At 40.7% G+C, this 16603-nt stretch overlaps 1 protein-coding gene across 1 annotated transcript in view; it reads left to right on the top strand.

Moving 5' to 3' along the window:
• Positions 1 to 16603, top strand: part of LOC110158939 (receptor-type tyrosine-protein phosphatase S-like) — a 78499-nt gene that overhangs the window by 55355 nt on the left and 6541 nt on the right. The window contains exons 10-29 of the mRNA XM_055151717.1: positions 388 to 589; positions 1403 to 1539; positions 1760 to 1904; positions 3836 to 4150; positions 4256 to 4449; positions 4577 to 4603; positions 4748 to 4865; positions 4946 to 5602; positions 6291 to 6385; positions 6891 to 7144; positions 7982 to 8069; positions 8244 to 8462; positions 10346 to 10503; positions 10810 to 10824; positions 11250 to 11362; positions 13356 to 13453; positions 13720 to 13843; positions 15196 to 15371; positions 15484 to 15603; positions 16114 to 16268. Coding sequence (XP_055007692.1) covers positions 388 to 589; positions 1403 to 1539; positions 1760 to 1904; positions 3836 to 4150; positions 4256 to 4449; positions 4577 to 4603; positions 4748 to 4865; positions 4946 to 5602; positions 6291 to 6385; positions 6891 to 7144; positions 7982 to 8069; positions 8244 to 8462; positions 10346 to 10503; positions 10810 to 10824; positions 11250 to 11362; positions 13356 to 13453; positions 13720 to 13843; positions 15196 to 15371; positions 15484 to 15603; positions 16114 to 16268 — 3410 coding nt within the window. The remainder of the gene's footprint in view (positions 1 to 387; positions 590 to 1402; positions 1540 to 1759; positions 1905 to 3835; positions 4151 to 4255; positions 4450 to 4576; positions 4604 to 4747; positions 4866 to 4945; positions 5603 to 6290; positions 6386 to 6890; positions 7145 to 7981; positions 8070 to 8243; positions 8463 to 10345; positions 10504 to 10809; positions 10825 to 11249; positions 11363 to 13355; positions 13454 to 13719; positions 13844 to 15195; positions 15372 to 15483; positions 15604 to 16113; positions 16269 to 16603) is intronic.

Raw genomic sequence — 16603 nt, 5'->3', positions numbered from 1 at the left:
TCTGGCAATAGACCAGGGTTTACCCACGTGTATGAAAAAGCACTTTGTTTATCGGGGTCAAACATCAGAGCTCCCAAGAAACACAGGAACATCACCTTGGAATGTGGACCTTCACCAAACAGCCAAGCCGCAAATCTCCTACACCATCTGCATCCAAGCAACACTGTAATTCATACGTGATGACCTTGGCTTTGACTGTTATAAACTCTTATGGTTATGTGTTGTAAAAAGATATTATGGATTATCAGGCATTTGGGACAGTGGGATTACGTGAACAACCACATAATACCCCTCAATCACTGACAGACACTCAAATCCAGTTTCAATCCTGCAAAGTGAATTGTTTTCTCACTGATCACGAATTATTTGTCTGGCTTTCTGATATAGGTGAAAGGGTATCGTGTCTACTATACTATGGACCCCTCCCGTCCCATGAATGAGTGGCAGATCCACAACGTCCAGGACAGTGTCATCACCACTGTGCAGAACCTGGTTGCCTCAGAAACATACACTATTCAAGTGCTGGCCTTCACCTCGGTGGGGGATGGGCCTGCCTCTGACCCAGTGCATGTTAAAGTCACACCTGGAGGTTAGTGCTTCTAGTTATGGTGATAAGGTGTTTACATCGTACCCATTTCTCAAAAGTTTGATTGTAAAACATTAAATGTAAACTTTCATTAGTTACAACAGTAATTGATGAAACTACATGGGCATTTGAGTTGGGCTGTTTAATGTCATACTGTAGAACAATCCAGGCAAAGCATTAACATTTTCATTTTCAAGAGAAACAGGCAGTGAACCCTCCATCAGAAAAGTTACATAGTGGAATTTTATTCACAAATCTCTAACATAGGCATATGCCATGCATCAAAAGTTGTGAGGCAAATGTTGGAATATTTATGTAATAAAAACAAAAATGAGAGTTGTTAAATATAATTTCTTATGAGCACAGTCAAGCAAAAATAAGCAATAAATTATTTGGCTGTAATTTACTAAGCTTCTAATTTGAGCGACTTACATCAAGTTGTTCAAAGCACTGGATTGTGAAACGCTTCCAGATCAGCTCATCCTGTCAGAACAACATTAATCCATTTAAATGAACTAATTCCACCTGTTTAGACCCAATCCTGTCAGTGTAAACAGAGTAGCGATTAAGAGCTAAAAATGTTCCACTCCTCCACTGCTCATGACAGTGTGACAGCAGTTTCTATAGGGGAAATATACAAATATAAATATGGGGGAAGGATTTTTGTTTTCTTCTTGGAGCAACCAACAAAAGGAATTACAAGTTATTTATACCCTCATAAAACCACTTAAAGACAGCAATACCCAAACTGTAGATCTAAAATGAAATGCAAACATAAACCATATATTTAAACTAAATGTATATTTCTATGTTTAGTTCCTGGGCAACCAGGTAAATTCCGAGTGGGCAAAGTGACGGACACTAGCATCGAGCTGATATGGGAGCCTGCATACACCAAGGAGAGCATAGTCAACTATGAACTTCTCTACAGACCTGTCAAGTTTGGGAGCGTGGTAAGACTTCTTCTCATGTGTGTGCATGTGTGTGGGTAGACTGCTTAACAAGGCAGAGGGATAAAAGGGCAGATAAAAAGAGGAGTTTGAAAGATTAATGCCAGTGTCCGTAGCCTCAGCAGTGCGTGGTGACTGTCTTATCAGTTGCTATAAGCCCTGTGTCTGTGTGCACTGAGCCTGCCCTCTCTCTGTCCTCTGCTCCTCTCCACTGCTCTCACAGGAGAAACTGACCTTCGGACCCAGGAGTTCGTACACAGTGGTGGGCCTCCAGGCAGATACAGAATACTCCTTTTCCCTGGCTGCCACCTCCAACAAAGGCCTGGGAGCGTTCACCAATGAGCTGGTGCAGAGGACGTCACAAGCCAGTACGTCTCCATTTCACTGGATTATTTCTGCAGCCACGCGGTTATTCCCCAGATTGAATTGTTCTGAAAATTATATGGAGTGATTACCTTACGCACATAACAGCTTTGCTTCTTGGATCCAGCTGCATCCATCCTCATATCTCTCCATCTATCTTGTTTATCAAACCATACATCAACCCCTCTCCTAAGCATCCATTGCTGTCTGACTGTGCCTTTCTCGCTGGCTTCTCTCCTCGAGCCGGGCATGCTGACAGATGGAGACAGAGCAGCGAATAATGTTTCACTCTTCCTTTGCCTTGCCCCCCTTCCACTTTTTCCATTCTATCTATGTCTTTGAAAGGGCAAAAGTGTGTGCCACTTATTGGCTAACAGCCAATAGAAATGGGCATTAAGGAATGGCAGTTTGCCTGCTGTGTTGACAGGTAAGTAACAGCCAGTGCATCATCAGTGCTGTACCTTTTTCTTTGGCTGTCTATACAAATGCATATCTATTTTAAGACACAAATGTTATTTTTCTCAAAAAAGTGCATATTTTGACATCTATCTAGACGTCTTCTATCTTTGCAAATACAACATAATTGGCATGCCAATTTCTAATCAAAATACAGGCAAAATGCAGGAGTAAATTCTGACTAAACTAGATGAGTAAATAACTACAATTTGTATAATGCAGCATTTTATGTTTATTACACACATGCTTTAAATGTATTGACTTGTGACTGTCTAAAGTAAAGAAAGTAAGAGATAACAGAGAAAAGGGTACAGTTTTCTAGTCAGATGTGAGATCAAGTTCAGTCCATGTTGTTGAATGGCTTCAGAGGTAAGCATTTGCAATCACACACCGGATTCGTGTTGCCAGATCTGTTGTAAGGCTGATTTCAAACTGTGCTCTGAGCTGTTCTCTTCTACCTCCAAAATGAAGTGGCGTCCAAGGTGGTACAGCGGGGTAGTTTGCAGGTTGCCAGATAAGCAGACTATTTCATGCAGCAGAATTCATTTCCTGGGGAGGTAATGCGTGCTGCTTTGTTATCGCCAAGCTTTGGTGCACATCTAGATTGTCCCCTGAGGCCAGCTGAACACTGGCTGTACGGCTGAGTGGAGAGATACTTGAACCTGTCAGCTATGACTATTACACCCCCACACATGCACACAACTTTATAAAGGTCTGGCAGTGCACATATGGTCCAGGTGTTGTGTACACGCTGGCCATTTTACAGGTTTATAAGGAGGAAAACTTTGAGTGTTGAGTGATACAAAGGATTCAAAAGCTAGTGTTTGCTCCAGTCTGACTAGAACTGTCCCTGATTCGATTCTTGTCTTCAATTCATCATTCCAGCCTGACTTCCCAAAATCCATCTGAGTGCCTTTCTCTCCTGGGGCTCCTGTGTCTCTTTTATTGCCTCCTAAATTCTTTCTGTGCTGTGTGAGATCTGTTTCAGTTTGTTTTTCTTTCTCCTATGAAGCCCTGGACCTTCTCCTTGTTAGTAGGGCAAAGTTTTCTGCTCTGTATTATCTGTGCAGGATTATGCCAGGGTGTGGGGAAGGTCTGTGAAATGTATATATTCTGAAATAGTGTGCAGTGAGCTGAGGCCCCTGAAACCAAGCCTGTTTTATTCTTAAAGATGGATGTTTAAATATAGCAGCTGTGTATGAGAGGCAAGGCCCTGCTACTATAATTACATTGTCTACATCAGGTCAATATTCTTGTCTCTGCTTTATTTCATTAGGCACGGTGCCTAACAGTGTTTATTAACATTATGTGGTTGCTCCTTTTGTGCCTGAGTCATTGTTGTCTTTGTTCCAACTTTTCAGTTTATTTTTTGTTGTCTCCTTTTTTTCCTTATACTTTCCTTTGGTTTGCTTCTTTCCCTCTCTTAATTTCCTTGTCCTGTTTTCTGGTTGTTCCTAAACCATTGTCCCTGTCCAAGCAGAGCCCTCTGCTCCACCTGAGGGGGTGTCCTGTGAGAGTGTCAGCTCCACCGCGCTCAGAGTCATTTGGAAGCCTCCTCCAGTAGAGGAGCAGCATGGACAGTTAGCTGCTTATGAGCTCAGCTATCACAGAGTGTCTGGAGCTGAAGGCGAGGGGCAGGGCCAGGTGAATGGGCTGTCTATCCCCCCTCAGCAGGGGCACACACAGGTAGAAGGGCTGGAGAAATGGAGCTGGTATAACATTACAATGGCTGCCTCCACTGCTCGTGGGACAGGACCTAAAAGCCCGGCTGTGCTGTGCAGAACTGATGAGGACGGTAAGAAGCAGAGCTGGCTGTAGCTCTTAGCTAATCAGCATTGATCGTTTAGTTGATTATTTACTGGCCAGTCTGCTGGTCATTTAATTACTCTTATGTGTTTAGTTCCTGGAGCAGCACCCCGTCAAGTTGATGTGCAGCCTCTGAACTCATCAGCACTGCATGTCACCTGGCGACCTGTATCGCCACGGTTACGCCAAGGCCAGATCCGGGGTTACCAGGTGCACTTCAGCACCACGGGGAGCAGTGATTCACGAAATCTGCCTCGGATCAAGGACCTCCTACTGGACGAGTCCCAGGTGACTGTCTGAATATTTAGAGAGTATTTAAAGTGTATTTAATCCTCAGACAGCATCTCTTTTGGTGCTTTGACTCATTCTTCTCTCTGGTCTCGTCTGGGCTGCCTGTGGCGCATCGTGTTTGAAGATGGAGGAGACTGACTCCACTCAGTATGTAAGTTTGCCAAGTTCAACTCTCCATATTCTAGAAAGAATTCCCGCTTGGGATTTGTTGACACATAGTTATGTAAAAGTTTTAATGAATTTACAAATATGTAATTACCCCTAAAAATACTGTTATATGTGATTTTTTCTCTAGGAGATGATTTTGGGTGGGCTGAAAGCAGAAACCTTGTACTCTGTCTCTGTGGCTGCGTACACCACCAAAGGAGATGGCGCACACAGTAAAGCAAGACTGGTGCAGACCACAGGAATTGGTAAGCACATACTCTATATACTTTATTTTTAATGTTTATGTATTTTTTGCACACTAATCTATATATCTTCTTATTGGCAGTACCTGGCCCCCCAAACTTCTGGATACGCCCTAGTCGTGGTAAATCAGTGATTATTTGGTGGGTTCCTCCACAGGACACTACTGAGTCTGACAAAAAGGGACGTCCAGTTGAAATCCTGGGATACCATTTGCAGTTTGGACTGAAGAACAGCTCCTTGAACAGCTCAGTCATTTTCTCTCCCCAAGAGAGGAACTACTCCCTCAGTAACCTCTCCCTGGGAACGCCTTATGTTTTTGTCCTCTCTGCTAAGAGTAAAGCTGGCTACGGAGCTTTGTCGCAGCAGGAAATAACCCTTCCAATGTGCCCACCCTCGGGACCCCCCAAAATATCTGACTTTGTTAATGCCACTTGCTGTTCTCTGCACCTCTCCTGGCAGCCTCCTGTCCCAGAAGACTGTAATGGTGCCATCACTGAGTACACGATTGCTTATAAAAAGGCAGTGAGCCAGAAACCCCCGGTTATCCCTGATGCCTCTTCAGGATCTGCCCCCTCTGCTCCCCCGTGGCATGTCACACTATCTGCCACAGAGTCCAGCTACATCATAGTTGGCCTCAATCACAGCACAGCCTACGAGGTGCAGCTCAGAGCCCACAACAAGGCAGGGCCAGGGCCATTCAGCCTACCCCGTGTGTGCCACACACTGGCCTTTGAAACAGGTAGGGCAGTTCTAAACACCCTTTGCCTCCTTAGCACTGCCCTGAGATCACAGCTCTTCTCCCTTCATGTGGGTTTCACCAAACCACCATATTAAATGTGAAGCAGTTGTTCCAGGTCAAACCTGTGCACCTCATTGAGGCTGTAAGGAGCACAGTCCGGAGGAGCATGTGCTCCCCTCACTCACTTACCTTCATCACCTTCCCCTCACCGCCAGTGGAGCAGGCTGAATGTTAATGGATGTCTGCTTCAAGAGCACAGCTTATCACAAACCCTCAGGTAAAAGTCAATATAAGGCTTGGAAATACAGTAATACACAAGGTACGTTGAGAAAGTGAATTAAGGAAAGTCTCATTTGGGCCGATCTCTGCAGGTAAGCGTGTTTTATCTGATAGACCTCCACAGCCACCTTTATAAAGCTTTCTGCTGACATGCAGGATTCAGAGTCAGACAAACACAACCTACCACTGTGCGAATGGGGCATGTCACGTTCCTATGGTGGGTCTGTCTCTGATCTGTTCTGACGTCCACTCTCCTCACCTGCTCATCCTCCTCCACATCATGCTCTGCTCCCTCACCCTTCTGTCACATTTTCTCCAGGGTTGCTGTGGATACCTGATGATCTGCAGACTCAAATAAAAGCCTTCTCCACAAGCGACTTATCTGTGTTCTTATCTGTCCTCATTTTAGATGTTCCAAGGAATTTCTCAGTCAATCTGGCCACAAAGACCAGTGTCCTTCTGACATGGGAGTTTCCAGAGAGCAGTAACTCCTATCGCTTCACGGTATGACTAATAAGAGCTCAAGAGAGAGTCTGTTTGTATATCATCGATTATAGGAACATATTTAAGACATATTGTACTGTATATCTATGTAGGTTAATGTTACATGTTCATTTATTTTAATTTGACCTAGAATATGCAAAGGCCTATATCATGTTCCAAATTGCACACCACTACTTTTTGACTGACTACTGTAATATAAGGTAGTACTAACATTACATATTATAACTAACTAGTATGAGACATGAAGCAAACCGTATCAAGTTGGAAGAGGGCTACATTAAATTGAAGTTGTTTTTGTTTTTAGCAACTGACTGCAAAATTCATCAAAACTCATTATTCTCTCATTAATAATTCCAGAGTTAAAGGAATAACACCTTTGTGAAATATTTATGAGCTGTTTTTTGATAGAACTTTGACTTTAAATAATTCAAAACATGGAATTAATTGATACAACAAATACCTGATTTTTTTCACAATTTCGTATATATTAACTGCCCTTACCCAGGTGGAGTATAACCAAAGGAAGATGGAGGTGGATGCTCGTCTGAGAAAGGCTGTGATCCCAGACCTGCAGCCTAACACCAGCTATGACTTTATGATCACCGCTCCAGAGGGAAACATGGGAGGCCTTCGTCACCGCATCACTGCCAAAACCTCTCCTCCAATGACTATCCGCCGCCCCGAGATCGACCACACCCGCGACACAGAAGCCACAGTCACAATCATACTCCCATCACTAGAGACGAGAACGCCGGTCAAGTATGTGTTAACAAAAATTATCACAGTAATAGCAAAAAGATACTAACGATGTTTCCTGGTAATTTTCTAATCTTCATACTGGGTTAGGGTGAATCAAACTACTTTGAGAATCATAATAGTTCCCATGTAATGACCATAATTACACTATACTAATGCGTGAATACTGTGCTTTGTACCACAAATTGACATACTTGATAATTGATATAGGTAAAATTTCCCATATTACTCAAAAATGACTCTTCTGAGTTCTGAGTTTTAAACCATGTTAGAATGTCTCCTTAGAAACATACCCAAAATGATATTTTGTTTCATTCACACATGTTTGAGTACCGTAATCCTTTATTATTTGTCTATCATATGTCTACATTTTCAAAACTCAAAATGCTCTGTTGCACTTTGCAGTGTCATTTAGTAGTATTTTTTAAGTTAACAGCTACCTTTTACCTTTAGGTCAGTAGAGATGGGCAATTCCAGGGCTGAAATTATCCAAATGATTCCAGATGTATGGGGTTTAAAAGCACAGTGTAGCATTTCCTGTACTACCAGATGACATCACAAGGTGGAACAGAGTTTTCCGTTGGAGAGAAGAACTCCTACATATACAGGATTTGTGTGCTACACATGTGTAACACACATGTTTTTGGAAACAACATTATAATACAGATCAGAAAATAGCTTAATATGGGAGGTTTAAGGACTTTTTATAATAATAATATACCCTATATAAGCTTAGTATGTTTGCACTTTTATGTGAACCCTCAGAATGTTACAGGTGCAATCAACTATAACATTTGTAGTGAGAACGATCTAATGTGTTTTCCTGGTTTCTCTAAACAGGAACGTTTATGTGGTAGTGGTCCCATTAAGGAAAGCCCGTGGCGTCATCAGAGCCCTCAAGAGCCCAGACGAAATGGACCTTGAGGAGGTGAGAGAAAACACTGTTTGCTTGTGCCTCAAAGCAGCAGAAGACCTATAAACACAACATAATAATATCACAGCTAGCAACTCCTGGCAATGCTTACCCTTTTCTAATTTAACATATTTTTTCCAACATTAGTCATGCAATGCCTTGTCTGTCTTCTCACTCTATTCCCCACAGCTATTGAAGGATATCAGTCAGAAGCAGAGAGATTCCAGGCAGCAGAGGACAGTGGACCTAAGGCGAGCGTACATCACGGCCCGCTTCACACCTGCCACTCTGCCGGCCTTTTTCACCCTGGGGGACCAGCTGGACTACGGGGGATTTGAGAACCGAGCACTAGAGCCAGGCCAAGAATACGTCTTCTTTATTCTGGCTGAACTCAACTCCACAACTGGGGTACAGTCTCTTTTGTTAATACCACCCATGGCTTTGAAAGTGAAAATTTACGTAGTTGTAATAGTAATTAACAATTCAAAACTAAATATTATACCGTGTAACTTTTCTGGTGTAATGTCTGCCACCTGCTTGTTTCCTTGGAGATTTTATTGCTTTGCCTAGATTGTTTCGCACATAGACAGATCAATGGAGAAGAAAGCCTGCACATAGTAAGAATTCATGTTTTAGGTATTTTAGAAATATAAAACTTTATAAATGCAAGTGTTATGTATTATGTTATGTGTTATGTTTATTGCCAATTTGTGGAACATTCCATGCAAAGAAATAACATCTTCCTGGAGACAAGCAAGTAGCGGACCCTTCACCTTAGAGGTTACATAGTGCACTTTTAAATTTATAAATAAAGTATTGTGTATGTGTTTTCAGAGGTTTATTTTTTTGAAAACTATTAGCAGTATTAGTAGGTGTAATATAGTAATACCATTAAGAGTAGACGTAGTAGTATTTGAGTTATGGGTAAGTAATTCTACAGTTAGCAGATAATCCCAGACAATTTACAATTAATTACCTTTTTTTACAAAATATTTTTTCAAATATTTCTCTCTCTCTCTCTTTTTTTTTTTTTTTTTTTTTTTTTTTTTTTTTTGCTATTTATAGTCATATTATTTTTACTTCAATACTCCTCCCTTTGTTCAGTCTTTTATAAAACCTTGCCTATTGCACAGTACTCTAGCCCTGCAGCTAAAACAATAAAATTCACGTCAGTCAAAGTGTTGTAAGCAAAAGGCAATAACCCTCATATACTTTCATCACCAATGGTAATAAAGAGTGAGGGAGCACACCAAGAACTGTGAGAGGAGATGCCGGCCTTTACAATGGCGGTCAACGGTGAATTGGAATTGAATTGAGCATAAATATCCTGCTAGAATGAATATAGATTGGAAATGTTTCATTGCATTATTGCAGTTGAACGTTCAAAAATATTGATCCAGCAAGACCAGAGCAATCAAAGTGACAGGCGTGTATTGGCTTTCCTATTGTTAATGAATGGTTTATTTTTTTATAACAACTTCAGAATGGTCAAGAGTTCGCCCCACCAATTCAGGCCAGCTGCTTTGGATGTGTGCCGCAACCCAACCACTAGGCAACCCAGCAGTGCAAATTGAGAGACAGATGTGTCAAAAAAGGGAGATAAGCACTGTAATAATAATTTAAAGACCTTATTTTCAACTCAAAATCAACTCTTTGAGCTTTGAGTCATCTTAGAATGTTAGAATGTTGTTACCTCCTCAGCAGACCTGGAGTTGTGTTTTGTTTCATTCACATGTGTATTATTAGTCTGTCTTCATCTCCAAAATTCAAAATGTTGTTTCACCTTGTGATGTTTCAAGTTATCAGCTCCTTTTACCTTGGCAGTTCCAGAGAAACCATCTAAATGATTCTAGTGAAGGTATATGGAGTTTAAAAACACAGTGGAGACCTTCATATATGTGACATCACAAGGTGTTACCGAGTGTTATCTGTTTGTGAGAAGAAGAACTCAGCCTAAACATGTATGAAACAAAACATAACTCCAGCTATGTTTGTGATGAGGAAACATTATAACAGATCAGACAGTTGTGCAATATGGGCCCTTCAATAGGCACTGTTCACTTGAGAGATAAATCATGTCTGCAGTAGTTCAAATTACGTTAAAAAAAACCATGTAATTTCAAAATATGAAATTTTAAGACAAGGCTTTGTGTCAGGAAGAACATCAAAACAACATGAACATAGATAATGATCATTTATTTGTATAATCTTTTTTCCCTAAATATACTATGCATAGAGAGGAAGAATTAGCACTGACCCTTATACTTCTTTTTTTTTTTTTTTTTTTACAGAAAATGTATGTAGCCAGTCCATACACAGACCCAGTGATTGCTCCAGATTCGGACCCCCAACCTCTGGATGCTGGAGATGGTCTGATTTGGGTGGTGGGACCTGTCTTAGCTGTGGTCTTCATCATTTGCATTGTGATTGCTATTCTTCTGTACAAAAAGTGAGTGTTGCAGAATACACACACACAGACAGCTTTCATTGTTTTGTTTAGTACAGAATAGGAAGCTAGTTTACAGCGACATTTAAGACTGATGCTCCTTTAATTTGTTCCACTTTAGACTTTTCTCTCCCTCAGATAGCTATCAAACCATCTGACCCTGCTCTTGGCCTTGCATAGCTCCAGAAGCCTTCAACCTTTTGAATGCTAATGCAATTTATTGATTTTTCTTGAACAATCTGTCTGTTCTGTTCCTTTTCTGCCCCTAATTATTTCTTCCTGGCTTCCTCGCGCCTGTTTCACTGGAAGCAGCCAACCTGACAGGTAAGATTAAACCAGTGTCCACCTCTTTGTTCATTTGATCTTACAACACTTACATGGGGAATTGAAAGCACTGATAGTAGTTCCTCTTTTGGTGTAATAGATTCTAATAGTTCTAGTTGAAAGATATATTATTTTTTGTGTAGTTCTTTAATTCATTACCACAGAAAACCTACCTCCTAATTAGAGTTGGGAATAACAGTAAGATACAAAACGTAACATTGTGATAATCATTATACTGCACATTTTTATGCATGTGATTCTTAGAATAGCACATCACTGTTCTGTACTGCATGGTTCAGTCTATGTAACTGTGTGCTGCAGTAGGATACTTTTTATGAGAAATTGGTGACATAGTGGTTTAAAGATAGAGATTTGTGGTATGTCTGATCATTGATACATGCAATTTTCTATATCTCCCCGAGCAGCAAGCGAAAAGACTCTGAACCAGGAACCAAAAGTCTTCTTAGTAATGCTGAGATGATGGCTCACCACCCAACAGACCCTGTAGAGATGAGACGCATCAACTTCCAGACTCCTGGTATGTCTTAATAATGCACTGAAACAGACACCCAAACACACAGCGGCCACATTTGCATAAGAAAGTGTACTTCCACCGCTCGTGATTTGATAATGAATTATTCATTAGGCTAATTTTATCCCTGCTGAGATTATGCTGACAAGATTGTGGAAGTACTCCTCCGCATCATAAATCGCCCAACGACATGTACCTGGCAGCTTCCTGTCTCTTCTCAGATCAAAATGGCTACTGCCAAGGTACAGTCAGTGCTTAGTCACGCTTGAGTCATAGCTCTGTGACAAAATCTGATCATCTCCGCTCACCCACCTTAAACATTCTAGCTCCATATTACAGACAACACAAGACAGCCATTAACCAAATCTGTCTCATAAATCATGAATGTGGCCAAAAATTGATACGGAAACATTGTACTGTGCAGCCTTTGTGTGTCTCTTCTCTTGCCATCTGAAAACCCCACTGTGAACTAACTACATAGTTTTGCCGCTTCTCGTCCCCCACAGAGCCAGATCTAACAACACAGCTGTTCTGGTCACGGCACCAGGCTAATGCGACATTGCTTTTATTTTTTGTCCTCATTTAATTAACAGACTTCACATTTATCCTACGTCATTTACTCACCTCGCTGTCGTTCTGCAGTTTATAGAGCCGCATAGAAAAGGTGTTATGTTTCATCACTACCGTAAAGGATTTAGTTTTTACCTGTCGCAGCCTGAACCATTTTAATCCCGAGATGAAAGTATGTGATCCTGGGAAGCAGAGTAAACCCACCGAAGTGAAAAAAACTCCACCTCTGCTCTTTTTCTTTTATCATACATTTTTGCTCGGTCTCTTGTGGGAGCAGTCTTGAAGCCGACGCTACCACAACTTTTTTTCCCCAGAGATGGGTGCTTTTGAGAAGCTCAGTAAAGATAAAATTTGTTTCCAAGAAAATCCTGCCCGATGCTATCCGAGGTCATTGCGGTCGTGACAGTAGTGCTTTGTCGTGATTACCTGTGGGTGCTGTGCTGCAGAAAATAACTCTTTTAAACCCACATTTGGCAGGTCAAAACAAAATTTTCATGGCACACAATTGATTCTTTTTGTAGTAGAAATCTTCACCAGTCAGATTTAAGATTATGACCATCATAACTGTTCACCAAAACACCTGTTAGTGGGCGCCTAATACAGTATTATGTAATCCTCAAAAGTTGTCTAAGAAGCGAGAGAAATGGGCACGCATTAGAGTGGTAAAAGCCAAATTGTAATAGCTAGCCGTTTGTGTCAGGTATCCAAAATTGCACGTCTTTTCAAATTTTCAAAAATGGTTAGCGAAGCATCTACAGTGAGGCTGCAAAGGTTGATGTATGTGAGGATCAAATGGCCCCAGAGACAGAAATGTGCATATTAGACCGTGGTCATAATGTTATGTTTTATCATAGGAGTTGTTTTACTGCAATGCAATTGGTTATTTTCATAGAGAACCAAGGCACGTTATAACTTTTGTGTTCTCCCTTTTGCCTTGTGTGGATTGTTTCTTTTCACCATGCAGTATTACTTTGGGGCCTTTGATTTATGGTCATAGATATTTGCCTTTTCCTTTCTCTCCAGCTGTGAAGAGAAATGACTGTTTGGAGGCATAGGTTCTTTTCAAGTGTATCTGTGTGCGTGTGTGTGCATCTGTATCACTGTATGTGCAGCCCTAATTACTGTTGCGTCTGTGTTTGTTTTCTCTAAGTTGTTGCTCCTCTGATCACACCGCCAGCAATTTATCAAAGAAAAAAACATTTACAAACAAATGCGCCTTGCCTCACTTTGTCTCAACACATGGATCAAAATTGATTTTCTGCCTCAGTGTCTTTCTTAATGATATGCGATGTTCCCTGATTGTATAATTATCAGCACATCTTTGCATATGAGTGATGTCAACCTGCAGTAATTTGAGGCTGTTGAGCGGATGCCGTCTTCACCTTCTGAACTTTGACCTTTTCTCCCTGTGATCCTTGTTATCATGCAGGAATGATGAGCCATCCTCCGATCCCCATCGCTGAGCTGGCGGAGCACATTGAGCTGCTGAAAGCCAATGACAACCTGAGACTGTCCCAGGAGTATGAGGTGGGAAAGCATTACGATTCTATATGGTGAATGGAGCGGGCACCATTTTTATAGCTGTTAAGTCCTTGCTTCATAACGCAAATGTAATTTAACTTTTGTTTATCCGTGTGCTGATTATATGTTCATGATTAATTCAGCAGTACAATTTATTGCTGTATAACTTGTCTACATTATGGAGCAGGAGCAGACAATCCATTACCTGCAAATGCACCACTTAATAGCTTCTACACACTCAAAGCCTTTGTGTCTGCTCGTTTCTTTCCCAGTCTATCGACCCGGGCCAGCAGTTTACCTGGGAACATTCCAACCTGGAGGTCAACAAGCCCAAGAACCGCTATGCTAACGTCATCGCCTACGATCACACTCGAGTGGTTCTGGCACCCATCGAAGGTGAAAAATAGTTTGATTAACAAATGTGTTATTTCTGGTGTAGAAAAGGTTAGTCCAGTGGTGGAAGAAGAAGTAAAGAAGTAAAAGTACAGATACTGGGTCAGAAAAATACTCACGTAAAATGTAATTAATTTAAAATGTACATTAAGTACATTAATTTACTACTTTTATTTTGTTACATTCCACCACTTATCAGATATCAACTTTGATATTTGATAACCCTAAATATCAAGGAGAGAGTTGGTTTAGATTTGGTATAGTAATATAAATCAGAAATTAGTCTTGTTCTTGTCCATATTTAATTAAGTACTGAATAGTTTAATCCAAAAAATATACTTTTCATTAACTTTTTTTTTTCAAGTAATCTCATTTTTGTGTGGAAGAATGTGTCACATGCATTCCTTGGGTTTATAATGTTTGGTCAAAATTTCATCTCTTTGGATTTCTGAGTAAAAACATCATACAGTACATTTATTTATGTGTATTTTTTCAATTTTAATACAATTACAGATTGTATTTAAAAAGTTTGAAGGAACTCTGTTACACAAATTAGACTCTTGTCTAATTAAAAAAACATACCTGGAGTTGTGTTTTTGTTCACACATGTTTGAGTAATCCTTTAGACTGATAGTCTGCCTAGTGCCTACATCTCAAAATTTGTACAAAGCTCAATATGCTCTGTTTTATTGTGACTGTGATGTTATGAAGCTATAGTTTTGAAGTTAACAGCTCCTCTTACCTTTAGTTCAGTAGAGATGTGCAATTCTAGGACTGAAATCATATAAATTCGAATGAAGGTGTATGGAGTTTAAAAACACAATAGAGCTCTTCCTCTATTACCACATGACATAACAAGGTGGAACATTGTTTTCAATTTGAAAGAAGAGCACAGCCTAAATATGCAGAATTTCTGTGTTAAACATGTGTGAATGAAACAAAACACCACTCCAGGTATGTTTTTCATGATTATAACACAGATCTGAAAATATGAGCCCTTTAAATAAAAGTCTTCTGATTAAGGCAAAATCATGGTTATACTGATTTCAATCCAAGCCAGCCTAGTTTAGCGTTAGGTAAACCCAGGGGCACAGGGGGGAAGGTGCTCTGAAACAGCAACGCACCTGTGTGCAGTGGCATGAGACTGACAAACAGCTCAGGTGCATTCAAGTGCAGCCAGCGCTCCCCACAACAAGAACAGACAATGAGTTTGATCTGGAGCTCATGAAATTACACCCACTCTCCTGTTTGTTTGTTGTCACCCAGCAGTAGCCGTCAGTTTGCCTGGCTGTTTCATGTCACACGCAGGTTAGGTTAATTTGTGTCTAGAGCCCTTACAAGTGTCTCATTCGCAGGTATCTTGGGGAGCGACTACATCAATGCTAACTACATAGACGGCTACAGGAAGCAGAACGCCTACATAGCCACCCAGGGACCACTTGCTGAAACTTTTGGAGATTTCTGGAGGATGGTGTGGGAGCAAAGAGCTGCCTCTGTTGTTATGATGACACGTTTGGAGGAGAAGTCTAGGGTAAGGAAGCTGTTTTTACCCACTGCCCCACTAACCTGAAACTACTGGGTATGACAAATAAATCTAAGAACAAAAATAAGATTGTTTTCCATGTGTGTGTTGTTTATTGTAGATAAAGTGTGACCAGTACTGGCCAAGTCGAGGTACAGAGACCTACGGCATGATCCAAGTCACTTTGCTGGACACAATGGAGCTAGCCACATTCTGCATTCGCACTTTTTCCCTACACAAGGTAAATTTCATCATTTTTCCATTTCATTACAGGGCCTTATTTACACTTGAATCCCTGCTATTACCTATCCACAAACCAGACGGACCGCCCTGTGTTGGCCTGAGATTGGATAACGGTTGGAGGCACAGCCGTTTCATATAGACCAGGGCTAATCTAGGTCCGTCAGGCTGTGGCCTACTTACAAATGTTAAAACTAGGCCAAGTGAAGCTTGCAACTACATAAACAAGTCTCTGAAATTTGGTATTTTGATCATCAAATAGAAAACAATGTATATGTCTTTTTTGTTGTTGTTGTTTTTCCTGACCTATTTCGTACACACTGGAATAACTTCAAAATACAGAAATAAAATAACATTCACTTACAGGAAAAGTCAGCAACATCTGTTAACAAATCTGTAAATTATGAAAATGCACCAATATCTAATCATTGTATTATATAAATGAATTATTTTGTTTTATATGCTTTTTAATGTTTTATTCAAACTTAACACTACTTTTTGACTGTTATAGAGTGGCAGTAGTGAACGGCGAGAGGTGCGACAGTTCCAGTTTACAGCCTGGCCCGATCATGGTGTCCCAGAATACCCCACACCTTTCCTCAACTTCCTTCGTAGAGTTAAGTCCTGTAACCCTCCTGATGCTGGACCCATTGTTGCTCACTGCAGGTATGTTATATGCCATCATGATTATTTCAGTTACCTCAAATCATTTTGGGCCAAATTGAGTTTTCATTGTCATTCCACTCTCCAGACGCTTCTGCCTCTGTAGGTTTCATTGTCAAAAGATTTTTACAGCTCAAAAACAAAACAAAACACAAACAGCATAGGCAGTTTATTCTAGTATTTTCCCGAGAACCCTGAAAAATTACTTAGGCAGTTGTACTAGATGGGTTATGTTATACACATAAAGTATTTTTTGTGTACGAATTTTGCTAGACAAATAAACTTGCCATGCCTTACCTTGCTTATTTTGTTCAGAATACACTGACATGGACTTTTTG

The sequence above is a fragment of the Boleophthalmus pectinirostris genome, unplaced genomic scaffold, assembly GCF_026225935.1.
Source record: "Boleophthalmus pectinirostris isolate CB_2022bp ecotype Guang Dong unplaced genomic scaffold, ASM2622593v1 HiC_scaffold_16, whole genome shotgun sequence".
NCBI lineage: Eukaryota > Metazoa > Chordata > Actinopteri > Gobiiformes > Gobiidae > Boleophthalmus > Boleophthalmus pectinirostris.
This window is presented reverse-complemented; position numbering and strand designations above follow the sequence as displayed.